The 24,227-nt window shown below is 37.6% G+C and overlaps 1 protein-coding gene and 1 pseudogene across 5 annotated transcripts in view; one reads left to right on the forward strand and one right to left on the reverse strand.

Annotated features, from left to right (window-relative positions):
- MYO9A (myosin IXA) overlaps positions 1-24,227 on the forward strand; it is a 300,363-nt gene that overhangs the window by 98,820 nt on the left and 177,316 nt on the right. For all 5 annotated transcript variants that reach the window (XM_055277888.2, XM_055277886.2, XM_063638792.1 and 2 more), the window contains exons 5-8: positions 7,539-7,638; positions 9,462-9,518; positions 18,093-18,190; positions 20,515-20,641. In XM_055277888.2, coding sequence (XP_055133863.1) covers positions 7,539-7,638; positions 9,462-9,518; positions 18,093-18,190; positions 20,515-20,641 — 382 coding nt within the window. The remainder of the gene's footprint in view (positions 1-7,538; positions 7,639-9,461; positions 9,519-18,092; positions 18,191-20,514; positions 20,642-24,227) is intronic.
- Positions 4,394-5,581, reverse strand: LOC129482309 (putative elongation factor 1-alpha-like 3; annotated as a pseudogene).

Below are 24,227 nucleotides of genomic sequence, written 5' to 3' on the forward strand. Positions count from 1 at the left end.
TAATGAAATAAGGGGATATAACTCTTATTTCCTTGGTTTTGGAGAATGAATGAGAGGTGAAATCCAGTTTTTACAAAACAATTCTCTAGAAGAGTTTGTGAAGGATTGGGTTAATTCTTTAAACGTTTGGTAGAATTCACCAGCAAAGCCATCTGGTTCTGACTTTTATTTGCGTGAAATTTTGATTATTAATTCAAACACTTTAGTTGTTATAGATCTGTTCAGACTTTTTGTTTCATCTGTAGTTAGATTTGGTAGTTTTTATCTTTCTAGGAATTTGTCCATTTCATCTAGGTTATCTAACTTGTTGCCAAAAACTTGTTTTATAGTATCCCTTACAATCTTTTTTGTTTATGTAAGATTGGTAGTAATGTTCCGCTTTCATTCATTCCTGAATTTGATTCTCTGCTTCTTTCTGTGTCTGTCTCATCAGTTTAGATAAAAGTTTAATCGTGAAGATCTTTTCAAAGAACCAATCTTTAGTTTCATTGATATTCTCTATTTTTTTTCCTATTTCCTATTTCATTTATTTCTGCTCTGATGCTTATCATTTCCTTCCTTCTGCTTGCTTTGGGTTTAGTTTGCTTTTTTTTCTAGTTTCTTAAGGTGGATGGTTAGGTTATAGATTTGAGATCTTTTTTATATGGGTTTACAGGTATAAAGCCCGTCTAAGCACTGCTTCAGCTGTTTTCCATGTATTGGTGTAGTGTTTTGTTTTTGTGCATTTTGGAGTATTTTATAATTTTGCTTGTGACTTCTTTAACCCACTGGTTATTTAGGAATGTGTTGTCAAATTTCCATGTATTTGTATTTTGGAAATGTGATTTTTCTTTTTTGTTTTTTTTTTTTTTTTTTTTGAAACGGAGTCTTGCTCTGAGGCACGGGCTGGAGTGCAGTGGCGCGATTTGCGATTTTGGCTCACTGCAAGCTCTGCCTCCTGGGTTCACGCCGTTCTCCTGCCTCAGCCTCCCGAGTAGCTGGGACTACAGGCGCCCGCCATCACGCCCGGCTAATTTTTTGTATTTTTAGTAGAGGCGGGGTTTCACCATGTTATCCAGGATAGTCTCGATCTCCTGACCTTGTGATCCGCCTGCCTCGGCCTCCCAAAGTGTTGGGATTACGGCCGTGAGCCACCGTGCCCAGCCATGGAAGTGTGATTTCTTATTTCACTGCAAAGTGTTTGGAGTAGTTGTATGATTTCAATCTCCTTAAATTATTGAGACTTGTTTTGTAGTAGACTACACATGGTCTACCCTGGAGGATACTCCATGTGGACTTGAAAAAATATATCCTCCTTATGTTGACTGGAGTGTTCTATAAACATGTGTTAGGTCTAATTGGTATATAGTAATTTTGAAGTCCTCTTTTTCTTGTTCATCTTCTGTCTAGTTGCTTTCTTCATTATTGAAAGTGGAGTGTTGCAGTCTCTCAGTATTATTGTTGAATTGTGTACTTCTTCTCTTAGTTCTGTCAAGTTCTTTTTGTGGCTGGGTGCACTGGCTCACTCCTGTAATCCCAGCACTTTGGGAGACCAAGGCAGGCGGATCATTTGAGATGAGGAGTTTTAGACCAGCCTGGCTAACATGGTGAAACTAAAAGTATAAAAACTAGCCAGGTGTGGTTGCATGCGCCTTATTTCCAGCTACTCGGGAGGCTGAGTCAGGAGAATCGCCTGAACCTGGAAGGTGGAGGTTGCAGTGAGCCGAGGTCTCGCTACTGCACTCCAGTCAGTGACAGTGCGAAACTCCCATTTCGACAAAAAAAGTTCTTTTTGCTCAATGTTTTTTTGGGCTCTGTTCTTAGACACACATACATATATTTTAAATTGTTATGTCTTCTTGATGGATTGGCCCTTTTGTCATTATAAGATGGCCTTCTTTGTCCCTAGGAACAAGTTTGGTCTTTATTTTACCTAGTATTAGTAATAATTAGTAATTATTGTTTTATCTGGTATTCTCTAGCTTGCTTTTGGATATTGCTTGCATGGTATCTTTTTTTTCCATCTTTTTATTTTTAACCTATTTGTGTCTTTGAGTCTAAAGCTTATCTCTTGTAAACAGTATGTAGTTGGACCATACATTTTCTTTTTATCCATTCGCCATTTATCTACCTTTAGATTAGAGCATTTAATCTACTTATACTTAATGTAATTATTGATAAGGTAGGATTATTAATACCATTTTGCTATTTGTTCTCCATATGTGTTACGATTTTTTTTGTTCTTCTGTTCTTCTATTCCTGCCTTCTTTTGCATTAAATAAATGTTTTCTAGTGTACCATTTTAATTTCATTGGCATTTCTTTTTATTATTTTTTATATTCTTATTGGTTACCTTGGGTATTGTACTTAAAATCTTATAACAATGTAGTTTGGAATAATGACAAATTAATTTTGATAGTATACAACAAACTTTGCTTGTATGTAGCTCGATTCCTTTCTTGCTCCTTTGTCCTGTCATTGTTATGCAAATTACTTCTTTATGGTGGTACATCCATCAACACATTTATAATTACTGCTTTATGTAATTTTTCAAGTTTAATAAGAAAAAAGTGTTATACATAAAAAATAGGCCAGGTGCAGTGGCTCCTGCCTGGAATCCCAGCACTTTGGGGAAGCCAAGGTGGGCAGATCACTTGAGGCCGGGAGTTCGAGACCAGCCTAGACAACATGGCAAAACCTTATCTCTACAAAAATTAGCCCAGTGTGGTGGTGCACGCCTGTAGTCCCAGCTACTTGGGAGGCTGAGGTGAGAGGATCACTTGAAACGAGATAGAGGTTGCAGTGAGCTGAGATCGTGCCACTGCACTCCAGCCTGGGCAACAGAGTGAGATCCTGTCAGTGAATCAATCAATGAGTTAATTAATTTATACTACCTTTTATATTTACCTATGTAGTTACTTTTACCAGTGGTCTTTATTTCTTCATGTTTAATCAAATCTTGTCTAGTATCCTTTTATTTCAGTCAGAAAAATGAACTCCCTTTAGCATTTCTTGGAAGGCCCATCTGTAGCTGTGAAGTCCAACTTTGTTTATCTGGCAGTGTTCTAATTTCTCCTTTATTTTTCCTGGATATATACTTCTTGACTGACAATTTTTTTTCCTTTTAACATTTAGAATACGTTATCTGTCTGCCATGGTTTCTGATGAGAAATCAGCTGTTAATCTTATATTAGGATTCCTTGATGAGGAATTTCTCTCTTGGTGCTTACAAAATTCTCTCCTTGTCTTTGCTTTTCAAGAATTTTGGTTTGTCAAAATGTGGATTTATTTGAGTTTATACCCTCTAGAGTTCATTGAGTTTCTTGGATGTGCAGATTAATGTTTTCCATCAAATTTGGAGAGAGATTTTGGCAATTGTTTTTTCAAGTATTCTTTATGTCCCTTTCTTTTTTCTTCTTTTGGAACTCCCAGTATGTATAGGAACCTTTTTTTCTTTCTTTTCTTTTTTTTTTTTTGAGACAGAGTTTCATTCTTGTCGCCCATGCTGGAGTGCAATGGTGCGATCTCAGCTCACTGCAACCTTCGCCTCCTGGGGTTCAAGTGATTCTCCTGCCTCAGCCTCCTGAGTAGCTGGGATTACAGGTGCCCACCACCATGCCCAGCTATTTTTTTTTTTTTGTAATTTTAGTAGAGATGAGGTTTCACCATGTTGGCCAGGCTGGCCTCGAACTCCTGACCTCAGGTGATCCACTCACCTCTGCCTCCCAAAGTGCTGGGATTAAAAGCGTGAGCTACCTTGAACTCCTGACCTCAAGTGATCCACCCGCCTCCACCTCCCAAAGTGCTGGCATTATAGGTGTGAGCCACTGTGTCTGCCATGGGAGTCTTTTTACTGGTATCCCACAGGTCTCTGAGACCTTGTTTATTATTCTCCATTTTTTTTCTTCTGTTCCTTAGACGAGAGTCAATTGACCTGTCTTCATGTTTGTTGCTTTTTTCTTCAAGTTCACTGGTTCTTTCTTCTACTTACTCATATTTGCTGTTGAGCTCCACCAGATACTTTTTCATTGCAGTTATATTTTTCAACTCCAGAATTCTTTTTTGATTAATTTCTTAAAAGTCCTGTATATTAGTCTCTGTTTGGTGAGATAGTGTTCTCATACTTTTCTTTAGTTCATTAAGTGTGACTTTCTTTAGTTCGTTGAATACGTTTAAAATAGCTGATTAAAATCTTGTAAGTCTAATGTCTGGGTTTTTTCAGGGACAGTTTTTTTTTTTTTCTCATTAAACTTTTTTAATGGGTCTCAAAGTTCTGTGACAAATTTTTGGTCAAGTTGTTTCCGTTAAAAAGTACTGATTTTTAAAAACTAATAACTTAAAACTGCCACACGCAAAAAAGAAAACCAAAGTGGTCCACGAAACATTCTCCTTTCCTTCTGAAGGTTTTACGATGCGTTATCATTAACCAGTCTTTTACTACTAAACTTAAATGGCCAATTGAAACAAATAGTTCTGAGACCGTTCTTCCACCACTGACTAAGAGTGGGGTGGCAGGTATTAGGGATAATATTCATTTAGCCTTCTGAGCTTTCTGGGCAGACTTGGTGACCTTGCCAGCTCCAGCAGCCTTCTTGTCCACTGCTTTGATGACACCCACCGCAACTGTCTGTCTCATATCACGAACAGCAAAGTGACCCAAAAGTGGATAGTCTGAGAAGCTCCCAACACACATAGGCTTGCCAGGAACCACATCAATAATGGCAGCATCACCAGACTTCAAGAATTTAGGGCCATCTTCCAGCTTTTTACCAGAACGGCGATCAATCTTTTCCTTCAGCTCAGCAAACTTGCATGCAATGTGAGCCATGTGGCAATCCAATACAGGGGGCATAGCCAGCGCTTATTTGCCCTGGATGGTTCAGGATAATCACCTGAGCAGTGACGCCAGCTGCTTCCATTGGTGGGTCATTTTTGCTGTCACCAGCAACGTTGCCACGACGAACATCCTTGACAGACACATTCTTGACATTGAAGCCCACATTGTCCCCAGGAAGAGCTTCCCTCAAAGCTTCATGGTGCATTTCAACAGATTTTACTTCTGTTGTAACGTTCACTGGAGCAAAGGTGACCACCATACCAGATTTGAGAACACCAGTCTCCACTCGGCCAACAGGAACGGTACCAATACCACCAATTTTGTAGACATCCTGGAGAGGCAGGCGCAAGGGCTTGTCAGTTGGACGAGCTGGTGGTAGGATGCAGTCCAGAGCCTCAAGCAGCGTGGTTCCGTTGGCATTGCCATCCTTACGGGTGACTTTCCATCCCTTGAACCAAGGCATGTTAGCACTTGGCTCTAGCATGTTGTCACCATTCCAACCAGAAATTGGCACAAATGCTACTGTGTCAGGGTTGTAGCCAATTTTCTTAATGTAAGTGCTGACTTCCTTAACAATTTCCTCATATCTCTTCTGGCTGTAGGGTGGCTCAGTGGAATCCATTTTGTTAACACCAACAATTAGTTGTTTCACACCTGGTGTGTAAGCCAGAAGGGCATGCTCTCGGGTCTGCCCATTCTTGGAGATACCAGCTTCAAATTCACCAGCACCAGCAGCAACAATCAGGACAGCACAGTCAGCCTGAGATGAGGGACAGTTATTAATTAATACTTTTTCTACTTTGTATTGGCTATACTGTCTTCTTTCTTTGCATGCCTTATAATTTTTTTTGTTGTTGTTGAAAACTGGATTTTTTTTGGCTGGGTATGGTGACTCACGCCTGTAATCCCAGCACTTTGGGAGGCCAAGATGGGTAGATCACCGGAGCCCCCACGAGTTCGAGACCAGCCTGGGCAACACGGGGAAACTCTGTCTCTACAAAAAATACAAAAATTAGCTAGGTTTGGTGGTGCACACCTGTGGTCCCAGCTACTAGGGAGGCTCAAGTGGGAGAATCACTTGGGCCTAGGAGGTCGAGGCTGCAGTGAATCATGAGCATGCCACTGCACTCCAACCTGGGTGACAGCTATCCTGTCTTAAAACAAAAACGAAACAAAACAAAGTAAATTGGATTTTTTATTTTTATTTATTTATTTATTTATTTTTGAGACAGAGTCACGCCCTGTCACCAGGCTGGAGTGCAGTGGTGTGATCTCGGCTCACTGCAACCTTCTCCTCCTCGGTTCAAGCAATTCTCCTGCCTCAGCCTCCCGGAGTAGCTGGGACTACAGGCACACGTCACCATGCCCAGCTAATTTTTGTATTTTTAGTAGAGACAGGGTTCCACCATGTTGGCCAGGATGATCTCGATCTCTTGTCGTGATCCACCCGCCTCAGCCTCTCAAAGTGCTGGGATTACAGGCATGAGCCACCACACCTGGTCGAAAAATTTGATTTTTAAAATAATATAATGTGGCAACTCTGGAAATGAGTCCTCTCCTTCCCGGGGTTTGATTGTTGTTTTTATTCCTACTGTTTGATTGTTTTGTGACTTTTCTGAACTAATTTTATAAAGTCGATATTCTTTTTTGAGTGTGGCTATTGAAGTATCTGCTTATTTAACTTAGAAGTCAGGTAATAACTGGACAGAGATTTATTTAAATGCTTGGAAACAATAAGTAAGTCTCTCACTCTTTGCCACAGGGCTCTCTGTGTATATTGTTCCATGCCTTCAACACTCAGCTAGGTATTTTACAAATCTACCTTGACCTTTATTTTCTGCTTGTGCAGAGTTTCAAAGTTAACTGGGGGTGAGAGTTTATATTTCATCTTTTTTTTTCTGAGAGCACATACAACCCTGGGCATGTCCACAGCATTATGCATGCATATGGCCTTCTAGATTCCTAGGAAATTTTTTGGAGGTTTTCAAAGCCAGCTTTTCCTTTTAAGTTTCTTGGTTAGCCTATTGTTTGCCCCAACTTTGATCCACTGCTTTAGGAAGTAGGCTGTTCAGCGATTGTCTCAGTTTCTGTGGATGCCTCTGGGGAAAAGATCTTTGCACGATATGAAGTCCAAATCGAATCTTGTAGAGTCAGCCTTGAATATGGCTGCTTACAGAGAACCACCAGACAGTTCAAATAATGATATTTCTTAGGGAATGAGGCTTTGAACAAGCTCAAACCCTGTTCTGACCTTTCTGGTAGCTGCCAGGCTTCTGATCTCCAAGTTTGCAGGCTGTTGGTTTTCAAGGGGATGGAATAGGGCAAGTTTAAAACACTACAAAGCCATTTTTATTGAGATTTAGCTCTTTTTATTAAGTAAACACTCTCTGGGTTGTTGCAGGCTTTCGATTAGTTTCCACAGTTCTGAAAAGGTTAATTATGACAGATTTGCCAAATTTCTCATTGGTTTTATGCAGAAGAGAATTTTCAGAGGTCCTAATTTTGTTAATTTTGCTGCCCTCGTTCCTCTCTTTTGTATTCCACATCCAAAACATCATTCAATTTTTAGGAGTACTTAAATGCTGAATTTATCACATTTATGTTAAAAAAAAAGAAGCAAAGCTGATACATTTTACTAATTACTGTTTGCTTCCCTCCTCCCCCTGTTAAATGATAACCATAAGTCACACATTATAAAACTGTACCTCTTTGTTTCCCACAGGAACTATCATGTATTCTATTACCTCCTTGCAGGAGCAAGTGAAGACGAGAGATCAGCATTCCATCTTAAGCAACCAGAGGAATATCATTATCTCAATCAGGTGAGAATTCATAAAAAACATTTTGAAGTGGAGGGCAGTATTAAATTTAATGCTTGAAAAATGTCTTTTTTCTGGTACTTTCTTTCTCAAACCTAGGAATGGATATTAGCTAGCATTTTCATATGTGTACTCTACAAATTTAGGTGATGCAGTTCTCAAATTTGAGGGTGATTACCATCCTCATATAAATGTTAAAAGCTCAGATAATATATGTGCTTTTCGTTTTCTGTGAGATTCTTTGGGAAAATAATAATAAGCTGTTTATTGATACTTCTACTCTATTAGAAAAATGCTTTACTTTTACTAAAGTGATTTACCTTTTACAACCCCCAAGATATTAAATGTTACTAATGATTAATTATTGTCCTTTGCAAGGGATTACTTGAAACCTAATTTGCATGTTTTGAAGTCTCATACACATACGTCTTTGCATGATACTATGACACTTAGAGTATGACTATTTTTATAATTTAATGAACAATCTTCTTAAATATTCAGTATGAAGGTGATCAAAGGCAAATGACTTAGAGAATTTGGATCTTTCCTCACAACTCAAAATTCATCCCTAAACTTCCACATTAAGGAGTAATTCTCACTTTTCATTACATTGACTTTACTAATTTTATTATTTCTCATAATAACAAAAATTTTACAACCAGCATTAATGGAATTAGTAAAACAATAGATCATTTAAATAATAGATTGTCTCCCCTTATTTTTCCATTGTTGGAGGCAAGATGTAATGTCTATGGAAATAAATTCCTTTATGACAGTTAAAAAAATCCTTATGAAGGTTTTGTAAACAAATTGGCACTTTGATGATGGTTCAAAGATAGCAGTATATATTTAGGGTTATGAAAGTTATATCTTTGGCTGAGTGCAGTGGCTCACACCTGTAATCCCAGTACTCTGGGAAGCTGAGGCGTTGAATCACCTGAGGTCAGGAGTTCGAGACCAGCCTGGCCAACATCGTGAAACCTTGTCTCTGCTAAAAACACAAAAAAATTAGCTGGGTGTGGTGAGGCACGCCTGTAATCTCAGCTACTTGGGAGGCTGAGGTACGAGAATCGCTTCAACCCAGGAGGCAGAGGTTGCAGTGAGCCAAGATTGTGCCACCGCACTGCAGCCTGGACGACAGAGCAGGACTCCATCTCAAAAAAAAAAAGAGAAAGTTATACCTTTGGCTTTCCCCAAGATAATACAGTGTGTTGTATTAACTGTTATTTCTTGATTTTGAAACTACATATATTAATATAAACTAATGACTTTATATTAATATATTGAGAATTCCAAGTTATTTAAAGTATCAATTTCTGATATAATATTATTAATTTTTATGCATAGAATTAAGTAGCTTTTCAAAAATATTTGCTAATTCAGCTTCTGAGTTTTTTCCTCCCCAGTTTAAACTATGTGCATTATATTTGGGTGATTAAAGATTTTCTTTTTTATAAAGTAATGTTCTCTCATAAATGAGCTGATAGTTGTTAGTATTGGAGAAGTCTGAAATTTTGCTGTTCTTTCAGGTCTTTTTGTAATTAATGACCATAATATATTCCTGTCATAATGTCAGTATTCATAGGATATGGGACTCAGTTTATATAAATAGCAGTCACTGGAGCCCATGGTATATGTAAGTTCGGTAGTATAGTATACAGTCTCCCAGAATGTGAATATTTACTTCGTTATTTCTCGTTTTATGCTGCTATGCAAAATAACTTTTAAATGGATAGCAGCAGTACTACCTGCACACCACATCTAAGAGATCATTAGAAAAGTATAATAACCATTATTTCTACCTAACTAATCTGCCTTACTTTCAGATAACAAAGAAACCCCTCAGACAGAGCTGGGATGATTATTGCTATGACTCTGAGCCGGTCAGTACAAGTACCTAAATATTCTGTGTTCCTGTCAAAGGGTCCTCACATTGCGCATTTGCATCCATCTGAAGATTTAGAATGCAAATCAGCTGAAATACAAAGAATCCTAGGAAGGAAGATAAATCAATGTTTCATTTCTTTTGAATGATTGATTTATATCTGTATAGTTTGTTGATTTAAAAGCAGTTAATTTACTTTTTTTTGGATATTTTCTGGTCATTAAGACAGTCCACATTCAGTATTTATTTTGAAAAACATTAAATTGATTATATTCCTGATTCTTCAGCATTGCTGTGGATTTGTATGAACTATAGTTTTTTCCCCCTTTTATTTTTTAAAATTATTTTTTAGTAGTTTCATTACCTACATACTACAAGTGGTAATTATTGTTTATTTCAAAAAATTGCATCCTTTATGTTTTATATGTCAACAATCTTTACACATAATGAATGCATGTATATTTTTCTTTGATTTTTTTTCCCAGTAGCCAGTCTGTAGCCTTAATAAAATTATCCAAAAATAAGTATTGAAATTCCTATAAATAAGGTTTTTTTTAATTTTTATTTTTTGAGACAGAGTCTCACTCTTTTACTGGAGTACAGTGACATGATCTTGGCTCCCTGCAACCTCCATCTCCTGGGTTCTAGTGAGTCTCATGCCTCAGCCTCCCAAGTAGCTGGGATTACAGGTGTGCACCACCATGCCCAGTTAATTTTTCTATTTTTAGTAGAGATGGGGTTTTGCCATATTGGCCAGGCTGGTCTTGAACTCGTGGCCTCAAGTGATCTGCCCACTTTGGCCTCCCAAAGTGCTGGGATTACAGATATGAGCCACTATGCCCAGCCTATTTTGTGTTTTAAACTGAGTGATTTAAGGGGATATATGATGTAATATAAAGTGAATAGGTAAATTTTGCTTTAATTTTTTAAAAATTGTATTATTATATTTTAATAAGTATATTTTTAAATTAGAGACAGAGTCTCACTATGTTGTCCAGGCTGGTCTTGAACCTCTGACCTCAAGTGATTCTCTTGCCTTGGCCTGTCAAAGTGATGGGATCATAGGCATGAGCCACCATGCCCAGCTAAATTTAGCTTTATTTGTTATATTTTATGACAAGTTTGTAGCCATAAAAAGAACACAAAATTTTTTTCTTAAGTTTTCAATTAAGTTAGTTGTAAAAAGGCTGAAAACACACACTAATCTTCCTATATCTATTAATTAACTAACGAATTAATTTATTAAATATTCTTCCTGAAAACATTTGTTAGTCCTCGCTTTAAAGAACCACAACTTTGATTCTCACTGCATGTTTATAAACTTTACTAATTGCAGAACTAGCCCATTTCACAGGTGAGAACGATCACTATACATGAATAATAATTTTTTTTAGAGAAATTTTAATTGTATTACTGTTACATAACCAAGTAATTTTGGAGTTTAGATTTAACATTTTGGGGAAAAAAACACTTGACATATAAATTTATAGATTCTGACACATTTTAACAGAAAAAATTTAAGTTGTTTTGCTATTCTTAAGAAGCTCCCCCTTTTCCTTTTTCACGTGCTACACCAAGTCACCATGCCTCCTTGGAAAGCAGGTAGGGGACTGCAAACACATACTGCAAATAGAAGACTTGATCATCTGTTCTGAGCTTACAGTGAAGTTGTGAACTGATCTGCTACTTTTCAGAGATAGTCTAAGTAATACTTAAGAATTTGGGGGCCGAGAGTAGTGGCTCATGCCTGTAATTCAACACTTTTGGAAGCTGAGGTGGGAGAATTGCTTGAGACTAGGAGTTTGAGACTAGCTTGAGCAACAAGGCGATACCCTATCTCTACAAAAATTTAAGCCAGGTATAGTGATACACGCCTGTAGTTCCAGCTACTCAGGAGGCTGAGACAGGCAGATTGCTTGAGCCCAGGAGGTTGAGGCTACAGCTAGACAAGATGACACCATTGCACTCCAGCCTGGGTGACACAGCAAGACTCTATTTCAAAAAAAAAAAAAAAAAAAGGATTTGGGCTCTGAAGCAGAATGACCTAACATGAATATTGGCTGGTTTATTTTCCAGTATCATTTATTTTAGGGGTTAATCATGGTCTTTAAGTTTTGTGAGTCTTAAAGTTGTGCATGTAAAGAACTTGATAGAATACATAATCCTTAGTAAGTGCATAGTGAATGTTGTTGCCACCATTGAAGTCATCATTACCCATCTTTCCCTTTAGAAGAACTTTGTAGCCATAATCTCCTCTTCCCTTAATAATACTTTCATCACCATTATCCATTTATTGTGTTTTAAAATCTATTATAGTTTGAAATTTAATTTCTGATTGTTTTTCTTAATGTTAATAAAAGCAAGCAGTCTGAGGATCTTTTATTCTTTCCTGTTAGCTCTTCCTCATAATATATTTGGGGACAAACTAAACTTTGTTTCCCTGTGAGTTATTAGAACTTATGTGACTAGCATCATAGGTAGAGGGGATTGTTTGAGGACTCTTCTGTTGTACTACATTACTTACGTATTTCGTGGAATTGTATAAATGGTCCCAAGGAGACCCGTAGTTAGAAAATTGCTTTTTACAAGGTACCTGTTGTTGCCCTTGTATGGTGATTTAGTTCCATTTAAGGATTATCCTATTAAATAAGCACAAACAGCAGTGTTGCATGGGAGAGAGCAGAGGATTTGGAACTACATAGATTTTGGTTTGGCCGGCACTGTTATTTATAAGATTTTTTTTTTTTAAGCTTTGGAAAGTTATTTAACCTGTGAATCTATTTTCTTTTCTGTAAATGTATATATAATTATCTCCTTGTGTTTTGAGGTTTTAGTAACTCTCATGGTGACTGACATGTAGAAGAATATTTAATGTGTTAATTTCCCCTCTTCAAGTGGTAATAATCTATTAAATGTCTTTTTATTTTTATTATTATTGTTAACATCTCAGCCTTTGTTTCCTCAATTATAAAATATGGAGAATGAATTAAATACTGGTAATATGTTGGCTGATGTCTGCCATTGTACCTTAAAGCTGATCTGAGGCCGGGCGCGGTGGCTCACGCCTGTAATCCCAGCATTTTGGGAGGCCGAGGTGAGCGGATCATGAGGTCAGGAGATTGAGACCATCCTGGCTAACACGGTGAAACCCTGTCTCTACTAAAAAATACAAAAAATTAGCTGGATGTGGTGGCGGGTGCCTGTAGTCCCAGCTACTCAGGAGGCTGAGGCAGGAGAATGGCCTGAACCTGGGAGGCGGAGCTTGTAGTGAGCTGAGATCTCGCCACTGCACTCCATCCTGTGTGACAGAGTGAGACTCTGTCTCAGAAAAAAAAAAAAAAAAAAAAAAGCTATCTGAGTAACTTCAATGTAAAAGGTCGGTCTGCCTCATCAAATTCTTTTATTTATCTGAGCCTTGAATTTTAGGGTCCAACTATTAGGTAGGGTTTTAATGGTCATTGCCATAAGTGACAGTCTCAGGACACTATTGGTTCTATCATACTGCAAAGGGTTTTGACCTGTATTATTCTGTGGAGACAAAGCTCCAGTCTTGGTCACTACTACCTTTACAGGAATCCAAACATCTATAAATACGTGGAAGCTTGTTTCCTATGAGGTAGACCTCCTGTAGTGCTTTCAGAGATCATGATGCAACTTGGGCAATATACCCTGAAACCATAATGTTTTCATCCACTCTGTTTTAAGTATTTTTGCAGTATAAAGATTCCTACTGCCAAAACCCATCTGTCCGTTTGTAAGTTTGTGGTCACATCCTTAAATATTGTCTTTCTGGCTTTATTCCTCACCCTCTGCCAGTCTAGTATAAGGTCTCTGCATACTGCACAACTTTCTCTGCATATATTTTTCCGTTTAAAAAGCACTTCACATCTGGCCAGGTGCGGTGGGTCACGCTTGTAATCCCAGCACTTTGGGAAGCCTAGGCGAGTGGATCACTTGAGGTCAGGAGTTCGAGACCAGCCTGGCCAACATGGTGAAACCCCGTCTCTACCAAAAAAAAAAAAAAAAAAAAAAAAAAATCAGGGCGTGGTGATACGTGCCTGTAGTCCCAGCTACTCAGGAGGCTGAGGTGAGAGAATCACTTGATCCCGGGAGGCAGAGGTTGCAGTGAACCAAGATTGCACCACTGCACTCCAGCCTGGGTGGACAGAGTGAGACCCTGTCTCAAAAAAATTTTTAAAAAGCACTTAAAATCCTCTCTTCTCTTCTCTTCTCTTCTCTTCTCTTCTCTTCTCTTCTCTTCTCTTCTCTTCTCTTCTTTCCTTCCTTCCTTCCTTCCTTCCTTCCTTCCTTCCTTCCTTCCTTCCTTCCTTCCTTTCTCTTTCTCTTTCTCTTTCTCTTTCTCTTTTCTTTTCTTTCTTTCATAGTGTCTCGCTGTGTCACCCAGGCTGGAGCACAGTGGCACCATATCGGCTCACTGCAACCCCCACCTCCTGGGTTCAAGCGATTCTCCTGCCTCAGCCTCCGGAGTAGCTGGGATTACAGGCGCCCAGGACCACGCCTGGCTAATTTTTGTATTTTTAGTAGAGAGAGGTTTTCACCATGTTGGCCAGGCTGCTCTAGAACTCCTGACCTCAGGTGATCTGCCTGCCTCAGCCTCCCAAAGTGCTGGGATTATAGGCATGAGCCACCGTGCGTGGCCACTTGTCTCTATTTCTTAAAATGGTACTTAAGAAATCATACATTTTTATAACTACCAGTGTAGAGTGCAGGACATAAACTGGAACAATTGACTTGGAAGGTTAGTAAAGATGCTGGAGATCACTTAAGAAAAAAGGAGATAAATAACATAGGCTTGGTTGGAATCCCAGCTACACTATTAACAAGCTTCACCACCATAGGAGCAATTGGCTTAAATTCTGAGCCAATGCTGCTTCTTGTGTGAAAGGCAATCATAACTACCACCAGAGGTTTTATAAGGATCAAATATAATATGGAACTGGGCAGTGTCTCATGCTTGTAATCCCAGCACTTTGCAAGGCTGAGCTAGGCAGATTGCTTGAGCCCAAGAGTTTAAGACCAGCCTGGCCAACATGGCAAAACACTGTCCCTCCAAAAAAATATAAAAATCAGACGGATGCTGTGGTGTACCCCTGTAGTCCCAGCTATTCTTCAGGAGGGTGAGGTGGACCACTTGAGCCCAGGAGGCAGAGGTTGCAATGAGCTGGGATTGTGCCACTGCACTCCAACCTCGGCAACAGAGCGAGACTCCATCTCAAAGAAAAAAGAAAAAGAGACAAGATAGTATGATTTCTTAAGTACCATTTTAAGAAATAGAGACAAGATAGAAGAAAATATCTAATTTGGCTCTTTCCCTCACACCCACACTAATTGCCTACTACATGCTAGGTTTATCCTAGGCATTTGTAAATGAGAAAATGTGTCACCTCATAGAAAGAGCAAGGTCTGATAGCATGAAAGAGCATTTGGGTATGTTTGTGGGGGGAATGTAGTGGCATGTTATCAAGTACAAACAAGAACTTATACGGAGCTGACAGAAGGATTGCCTATGTTCTTTCATTGGAAGGGGTTGTAACAGTTGTTGGTTAGTTCCCTGCCTTATCCTGGGAATGAACCTTACCATTTCCTTGAACTCTGGCTGACCAGTATTTGGATCCTGGGGCATGAAGGCTTTTTCCAGAACCCTGGAAGGCCTTGGCATTTGTAGGGCCCTCTAGAAGTGATGGGAATTAACAGCTGCCTGCTCCCTCCAGAAGTCCTCAAACAATGACTGATGAGAGATGAGATGGTATATAAATACAGTAGCTCCCTCACCTCTGTAGGTTTTATATTGTTTCCCAGAGATAACCTTGGGATTAAACTCCATTTATCTACTTTCATAGTAGTTACCACAGACTGTTTAGTCTGTCTTCTCTTTTACTTTCTCACTTTGTCTGTGACTTGTATTTGACTCTTGGTCTGTCTCAAGATCTGCCTCCCAGGGAGCCCAAATTAAGATAAAGTCATTTCTGTTCTGGGAGATTTAATTTATCCTTAGTTTTTCTTCTACAGTTACCATCAGAGAAACAGAGAAGGGAATTAATAAACATTTTTTTTAAACTATGATTTTGATATTCACTGAGACCACTTTGGGTTTCTAAGAACATTTGATTAAGGATAAGAGCAAATACAAATATATTTCAGTGCCTCTTTGAGTGTACTTTCCCACTATTTTATATACATCAATTGTTCCATTCACTTTTAGGGCAGATTAGAACACTGTTAGAAGAATCATTATTGACACATTTGGAAGCATAGATTCCCCCTGCCTTGCCACTTGTAATAGGAAAATATTTGTTAAATCATAAAGCGAATGAACTGTTTGTGTTTTGAGACTAGGGGGAAGAGTAGCAAGAGAGCTTTTTATAAAAGGTTACTTACTATAGGTAAAAGAAGAATGTGTTTAAAAATTTATCTTAGGGCCGGGTACGGTGGCTTACTCCTGTAATCCCAGCACTTTGGGAGGCTGAGGTGGGCGGATCACCTGAGGTCAGGAGTTTGAGACCAGCCTGGCCAATGTGGTAAAACCCCGTCTGTACTAAAAAATATAAGAAAATTAGCCTGGCATGGTGGCATGAACCTCTAATCCCAGCTACTTGAGAAGCTGAGGCAGGGGAATTGCTTGAACCCGGGAGGCAGAGGTTGCACTGAGCAGCCATTGCGTCATTGCACACCAGCTGGGCAACAAGTGCGAGACTCCATCCCAAAAAATATATATATTTTAATGAGCAGGACATTGGCATGTCAGTAGAATGTCTTAAAATTGCTTATCAAAAGTTTTATAGTAATAAAATTAAATGCATGGGTTCTCAGAAAGAACTTTACTTGTGGTGAATTTAAATTTTTAAACTATGCATGTGTAGCTTTCCATGTAGAGAATAAAAATGTTGTTAACAGCATTTCAAAACTTAATTTTAAACTTTAGATATTCATTAACTAATGCTTACAGTGCCTAAAACAGATTTTCTTGTACATGGTAAATACTTGATAAATACTTTTTATAAAATAAATGAGCACTTTCTTTATTTCTGAAAAAGGAATGTTTCATTCAATTCAATATTTATATATTATTCAATAATTCAGTGAGTATTATTTACCTAAATAATGACTTGTTTTTGGCACTGACTTCGCACTGGGGATCTGCAGTTAATAAGACAATTAACAGTTCATATACTTCACTGAGTACTTGAGAGAATATTCCCTAGGAAGATAGGCATTAAAAAGGTAAATGCAAATGGGAGGAGGTTTTTGAAAGTGCAAGGGACTGTGAGAACTTACAGTAAAGAGATTTATGACTCACTTATTGTTTTGAAGATTTAGAGTATGTCTACCACTGTTTGACTATTTTAGGAACTGAAATGCCAGGGTTACGCTTAAAAAGTAGTATTTTTTAACCTGGTATTCCACAGCAATTTTTTTTTTTTCTTGAGATGGTGTCATGCTGTGTTTCCCAGGCTGGTCTCAAACTCCTGAGCTCAAGCAATCCTCCTACCTCAGCCTTCCAAGTAGCTGGGATTACAGGCATGTGTGACTATTCATAACTATTTTTACTGACTCATCTGACATGTTTTCTGAGGGTTTCTATACTTTCACATATACTTTCTTTCCTTGTTTGATTACCATGTTGTTATTCCATTAGGAAATAATTACATATATAAAATATATAAATAATTATATATGTATATCTAATGTAGATGTAACAGGCTGGGCACAGTGGCTCACGCCTGTAATTCCAGCACTTTGGGAGGCCTAGGTGGGTGGATTGCTTGAGTCCGGGAGTTCAGGACTAGCCTGGGCAATGTGGTGAAACGCTGTCTCTATTAAAAACACAAAAAACTAACCGGTCATGGTAGGACTAGCTGGGTAGTCCCAGTTGCTTGGGAGGCTGAGGTGGGAGAATCACCTGAGCCTGGGAGGTCGAAGCTGCAGTGAGCCAAGATCATGCCACTGCAGCTTGAGCAACAGGAATGAGACCCTATCTTAAAAAAAAAAAAACATATCTATATAGATGTATATAAATATAGATTAGATAGATGTAACAAACTATATTATATAAATCTGGGGTTCACTCTTCAACTAAATTATTGCGTCTTCTAAAATTTATTTTTGTGTCACTAATATCTAGTTCAGTGCCTTACATAGGGTAGGCACTTGTTAAATATTTGTTGAATAAATAATAGTTGCTGGTGGAATTGAGTGCTCTTAAATGCTTTGAATTTCTGAAACTCTTTAGAACCACTCAAAATCAAACTTAGTATCAGCACACTTATTAAGTACAGCTAGCTCTTTATCTTAACTTTTGAGATCCTAATCTTGGTGACTGTGAAAGGGAGAACAAAAGTAACTTATTGGTATTTTAGTAAGTATGTGTTTAGTTTGCATACCTGTAGTAAGATAAGAGATCTAATGAATTTGACTAGGTCTAACTATTCTACCAGCTCTAATTTGCATTTATACATACAGGTACCTATCCTAAATTACCATATTTCTGAATGGCCCACATTATTTTAAAATACATAATCTTGATTTTTAAACTTTTATTTTAAATAAGCAGGATTGCTTCACGGTGGAAGGAGAAGATTTGAGACATGACTTTGAGCGCCTACAACTTGCCATGGAAATGGTAGGATTTCTTCCCAAGACACGAAGACAGTGAGTTTACTTGTTGTGTTTTTATACCTCCAATAGAGAACACATGATACGTCTTTGAAAGATTTCTCCCATTGGTCTTTTTAAATAGTTTTGTAAGTGATATTCCTCATCTAGTACCTCATCCATCTCGAGCATTATTTCTAATTCCTTTTTTTGTCATAAATTATTTTGAGAGTCTGATGAAAACTGACACTGTTGTTGTAAAATGTACATCCTTAACAATTTGCATATAAATGCAGGAATTTATGGTGCCCCTGAAGCTGATCCATGGACCTTACTTAAAACTTTTGCTTTGTAACACTATTTTTATAGCTCTTCATTTTTTATATATCAGTGATCTCTAATCTTATTAAATTATGCATACTTATCAGATGCATAGTATTTAATTTTCAGTGTATTTCCTCTGTATAGTTTATATCTATTAAGTTTTTTAATTGTAAATCTAAACTAATTAAAAATATAAAAATTTGAGATAAAGATGAGATAAATTATATTTGAAACAAATTATTTAAAATTAAAGACTCAACCTTGGCTCTCACCAGCAAAAAAATAATTACTTATAACTTTTTTGAGGGGGAGAGTTGTGTTGATGAATATGTCAGATCTGGTTATATTGTTAATTTTTTTTTTTTTTTGAGACGGGGTCTCACTGTGTCACCCAGGCTGGAGTGCTCACTGCAGCCTAAACCTCCCCAGGCTCAGATGATCCTCCCACCTCAACTTCCCAAGAAGTTGGGACTGCAGGCTTGTACCATCACACTCAGCTAATTTTGTATTTTTTTTGCCATGTTGCCTATGCTGGTCTTGAATTCCTGGGCTCAAGTGATCTGCCTTTCTTGACCTCTCAAAGTGCTAGGATTACCAGCATGAGCCACTGCACCCGACCTCTGTTGTTAATTTTTAACCTCATGATTGGTGACCCTATACTGAGAGTAGGAGAAGATCACCTCTGCTGTTTTCTTGTTTGCTTGTACTTACATCATTGGTATGACTCTAATTAGCAGGCTATTTGCTAGAATCTTTTTATGAGAAGTCAATTAGAATCAAATAATACAATATGTAAATTGGCATACCAACTCAATTGGTGACATAAACTACAGTTCAATGAAAATTAGTGAATTTCTATTAAAAATCATTTTTAAAAGAGGTTCATGAATTTGTTTTTGTCTTTTGACTTCCATTAGTTTTTATGTTTCAGTTGATAGTTTATTCTTTAATCCAGAATAATATTAATTATTTTTATAATAGACTTGTATTTCCTGTGAGTCATGTGAATGATTCAAAGATTGAAAAATTTTAAATTATTTGAAAAATTAGATTTATAAGTTAGATGGTGATTCAGTACCTCTCAAATGTTCCTAAGGTAATATCTCAGGTTCCTAAAGCAATATCTTTGTTTTAGTTGGAATACTTCGTAATTTTAGGAAAACATTGTGTTCAATTTTCATAAGCCAAATTTTGTAAACCGTATTTATTCTAAGAAAATAACTGCACGTGACACAAAGCTGTATATATATAAGGAGACTGAGGAAGAGTTTTTCAATGGATTGTTTAGCCATGTTAAATGCCTCTGAGATGTCAGATAAGTCAATAACATAATATACTGTTCTTAGCTACATGGAGGTCCTTGGTAACCTAAGGTTCCTGAATTAACAGGAGTCGATGGGATATATAGCATAAGTGGAGGGATTAGTTGTTGATTGGAGGGCACATGCTCTTCTGACTCAGGAGGGAAATTTAGAATGGAGGGTCCATATGAAGTTGTTTCACAGTAGAGGTTAATATACCCCACATGGCTTCATACTTAACATACACACACACACACACACACACACACACCACAAAAAACCATTTACTCCAAATACCATAATATGGTATAGAGAAGCATTTTAACAACATAACTAATAATAAAAAATCAGCTAAGATACTTGATAAAAAAAATACAGATTCAAGACCTTTCCTTTGGCAATTCTGATTCAGTGTATCTGAAACAGTATAGGAAAAAAGCATTCCTGGCAGGATAAATAGCATTTAGAGAGGCATGGCCTTTTTAAAACACTGTGACAAATTCAGGCAATAGCAGAAGTCCCTTTGAAATGACTATATAAGAAGTGGTATACTTAAGGCCATGAAAAGCATTTTGAACAGTGCCTGACATATAAGTAAACCCTCAGTAAATTTAGTAATTATTCCCATATTGCTTATTTTCCAAAGACTAAATACTTCATATTTGTACTGGTTAATTTGCTTAACTAGAATTTTAGAATGAAATGAGCTTTGGGAATGGACACAACTAAGCTATAATTTGTGTTTTATTTTTCCAGGATTTTCTCTCTTCTCTCAGCCATACTGCATTTGGGTAATATCTGTTACAAAAAGAAGACATACCGGGATGACTCCATTGATATCTGTAATCCTGAAGTTCTGCCTATTGTCTCAGAATTATTAGAGGTGAGTGATTACATTTTCAGTTGTCATTTCAAATCTTTGTAACTTTTTATTTTTTATTTTGTGTATTTTGTAGGTGTAAATGGGTTAATGCTTTCTATTAATAATGCTTTTATTAGGTACTATTTTAAATAGCATTTCCAAAAGATCGAATTTTTCTTGATACCTGCCTCAGTTTGCTATTGAGTGTGGCAGCATCTTTATAAAATTTGTGTTTTCTCCTCTGCCTCCACTTGCTCCAGACATCCATAGTCCCTAAATTTGCTGGATAGGATGAATATTTCCACACTAGACTGTATAATGTTCTGAGACTATGCTAATTTTTCTCTTTTCATATTTGAGATTTCTTCTCATACTAAGATTTTGGTTAGATTATTTTGTTTCAAGATGGGGGTATTTGGGTGGGTGGAGAAAAAAGGATACTACTTTTTTTTTTTTCCTTATGGGTTGAATAGGACATAAAGGTTCTTATCTCCTACCATGCTTCTTCTTACATCAAGGGACTTTATTACCTGATTCTTTCTTCCTGGAGTGATGATTTATCATGTTTTCTTAGCTAACTTCTGTCTTGCCTACCCCTTCTCATCTTGCCAGATTTGTCCCATCGGATGGGGTGTCATTTCTTATAGGCCCTATCATCTGGCATAGCAAGGAAATATATGTATGTATATACTAACCTGTGTATATACACGTATCTATACATATTTTAATATGTAATCATCTGTATCTATATAAAGATAAACATGAGTTCATGATAATGTCTCCAACTGTAATCCATTCCCCACGTGGATCATTCTAGCCTTCTTCCCTTGCTTATCTGTGAACTCCCGCTTCAACAATGAGAAAGCTGTCGTCTGTCCTCTGCGATCCATTTACTTGTTTAATTCCAGTATACATGTATAGTGGTATCAAAATTGTTAACCTGTACCCCTCTGGGAAATGACTTTTTCAACTAGAATACAGTGCTTATGAGCAATTCCTTCTGCCTTTAATCCTGCAGACATCACTCATTTCCAAAATTACTTAGAACAGCACCTTTTCCTTCCACCCCATTTGTTGAGGTTTCATATACTTGTCATGCATGCTGTTTTCTTGTCATGGTCTACATTCCTTCGTGGAATCCCCCAGTCTCTTAAATAATTTTTAATATTTGCATACATTAAGTTCCACTCTTCATGCTATTTGGTTTTTGACAGACGCAAGAAGTCATGTGTCCACTATTATAGTATCATACAGAATAGTTTCACTGCCGTAAAAATCCCCTATGGTTTACTTGTTCAATCCCTCCCCCTAAACTGCTGGCAACCACTGATCTTTTTACTAGATATATAGATTTGCCCTTTACAGGATGTAATATAATCGAATCATGCAATATGTAGATTTTTCAGACTGATTTGTTTTACTTAGTAATACGCACTTAAGATTTATTTATGTCTGGTGGCTCATGCTTGCAATCCCAGCACATTGAGAGGCTGAGGCAGGTGAGTTGCTTGAACCCTAGGAGTTCAAAACCAACCTGGGCAACATAGGGAGACCCCGTCTCTACTAAAAACAACAACAACAACAACAACAACAAAAACCAAAAATTAGCTGGACGTGGTGACATGTACCTGTAGTCCCAGCTGCTTGGTAGGCTGAGGTGGGAGGCTTGAATCCTGGAGGCGGAGGTTGCAGTGAGTTTAGATTGTGCCACTACACTCCAGCCTGGGTAACAGAGCGAGACCCTGTCTCTAGAAACAAAAAAAAGATTCATTCATGTCTTTCTGTGACTTGATAGCTCATTTCTGTTTATCATGGGGTAATATTCCATTATATAGATGTGCTATAGTTTATTCATTTATCTGTTGAAGGACATTTTGGTCATTTCCAGTTTTTGACAATTATGAATAGCTTGCTTTTTAAAAAAATATTATTAATCTTCCAAATCTTGGTTCATAGGCCACTTCATGTGGTTTAACCTTAAGTGGTCCAAACTGACTCCCTAAATGCAGAGCATTTGTTTCTACATAGCATGATTTAGTTTTAGAGTATAAAGTTAATTATTAGTTTGTGTCTCTTGTAAGGCTGCAGTGCTCTTTGAGAGCAATAGATACCTCTTTCTTATTTAACCACCCAGTGTTTATTTTTTCTGCACGTGATTGGGCATTGCTTATTAACTTCAGCGGAATGATAACCTGGCAGAGGAAGAGGCAGGAGAAGGGAGTACCTTGAATTGGAACTAGACTTAACTGGAAAGAAGTTCTACCAGGAGATGGAGTGTGGTATCTGAAGGTTGTAATTTTGAAGATCATAAAGGCCAGAGAACAGATGGCATTTTAGTCAGGCATTTCAGGTGATATTTTAGTCAAGCATTTGGTATTGTGACAGGGCATTGCGGCTGATGGTCTTACTTGTCAGTCTAGGCAGTTCAGCAGAAACCAGGGCTTCTGTTTCTAGTGCATCATTTTCTTCTTTGGTAAGAGACTGATAAGAATAATTCAGGTGGCCGGGCGCGGTGGCTCACGCTTGTAATCCCAGCACTTTGGGAGGCCGAGGCGGGCGGATCACGAGGTCAGGAGATCGAGACCATCCTGGCTAACACGGTGAAACCCCGTCTCTACTAAAAATACAAAAAAATTAGCCGGACGTAGTGGCGGGCGCCTGTAGTCCCAGATACTCGGGAGGCTGAGGCAGGAGAATGGCGTGAACCCGGGAGTCGGAGCTTGCAGTGAGCGGAGATCGCGCCACTGCACTCCAGCCTGGGTGACAGAGCGAGACTCCGTCTCAAAAAAAAAAAAAAAAAAAAGAATAATTCAGGCAACTCAAAGAGGAACTCAGGTATGGGTTTAAAAAAAAGAGAGAAATCTAATTCTGAGAATTGGGCTAACCAGTATCAAAGACAATGGCAAATAGCAAATGTGATTTGACAGAAAATCTCAGTTTTGAACCCCAGCTTCTTAAATTTCTTCTTGTGTATAGTTTGGATTGGTTCTAGGGCTGAGGTTTAGTATTAAGTAGAAAGAAAATAGCTTCAAAGTTCAGGAGCTAAAGAAGATACCTATCCCATCTTTAGGTAGTACTTAGAAATTATTTTAGAAAATGATTGCCTCTAGTTGGTTAAGACTGATAATAATATTTGCAATCTTAAGGCTTTGGTTGAGATAGAGTACAAAGATAAGCACATTGATTGGTTTATTTAACATTCAAACCCTTTAGTTGTGATTTAATTTAATTCTTCTCCTTCCCATGGTGATTTAATTCAATGATAAATATAGAATAGAAGAACAAATTGTTTTTAAAGTAGTCGTTTAACTTTATTTATTTACTTTTCAGGTTTTTTTTGTAGTTACCTGAGGCAATAATGAATGTTTTGAGCCTTTACTAATGCCTATTTGGCATGGATACTTGTGAAAATTATTGAAAGGTGAACAAGCTCCAATTGATAAATTGTGGGTAATTGTGGAAGATACTTTTGTTATGAGATATTAGAACTATCATCATTACCAAAAACTGTTCAGTTTTTATCAGGTTTATGTATTTTGAGTGTATTTTAACATCTGTTGAAACAATATAAAGAATAGGGTTTTTTTTTTGTTTGTTTTTTTGAGAT

This window comes from Symphalangus syndactylus, chromosome 5, assembly GCF_028878055.3.
Source record: "Symphalangus syndactylus isolate Jambi chromosome 5, NHGRI_mSymSyn1-v2.1_pri, whole genome shotgun sequence".
In the NCBI taxonomy this organism is placed as follows: Eukaryota; Metazoa; Chordata; class Mammalia; order Primates; family Hylobatidae; genus Symphalangus; species Symphalangus syndactylus.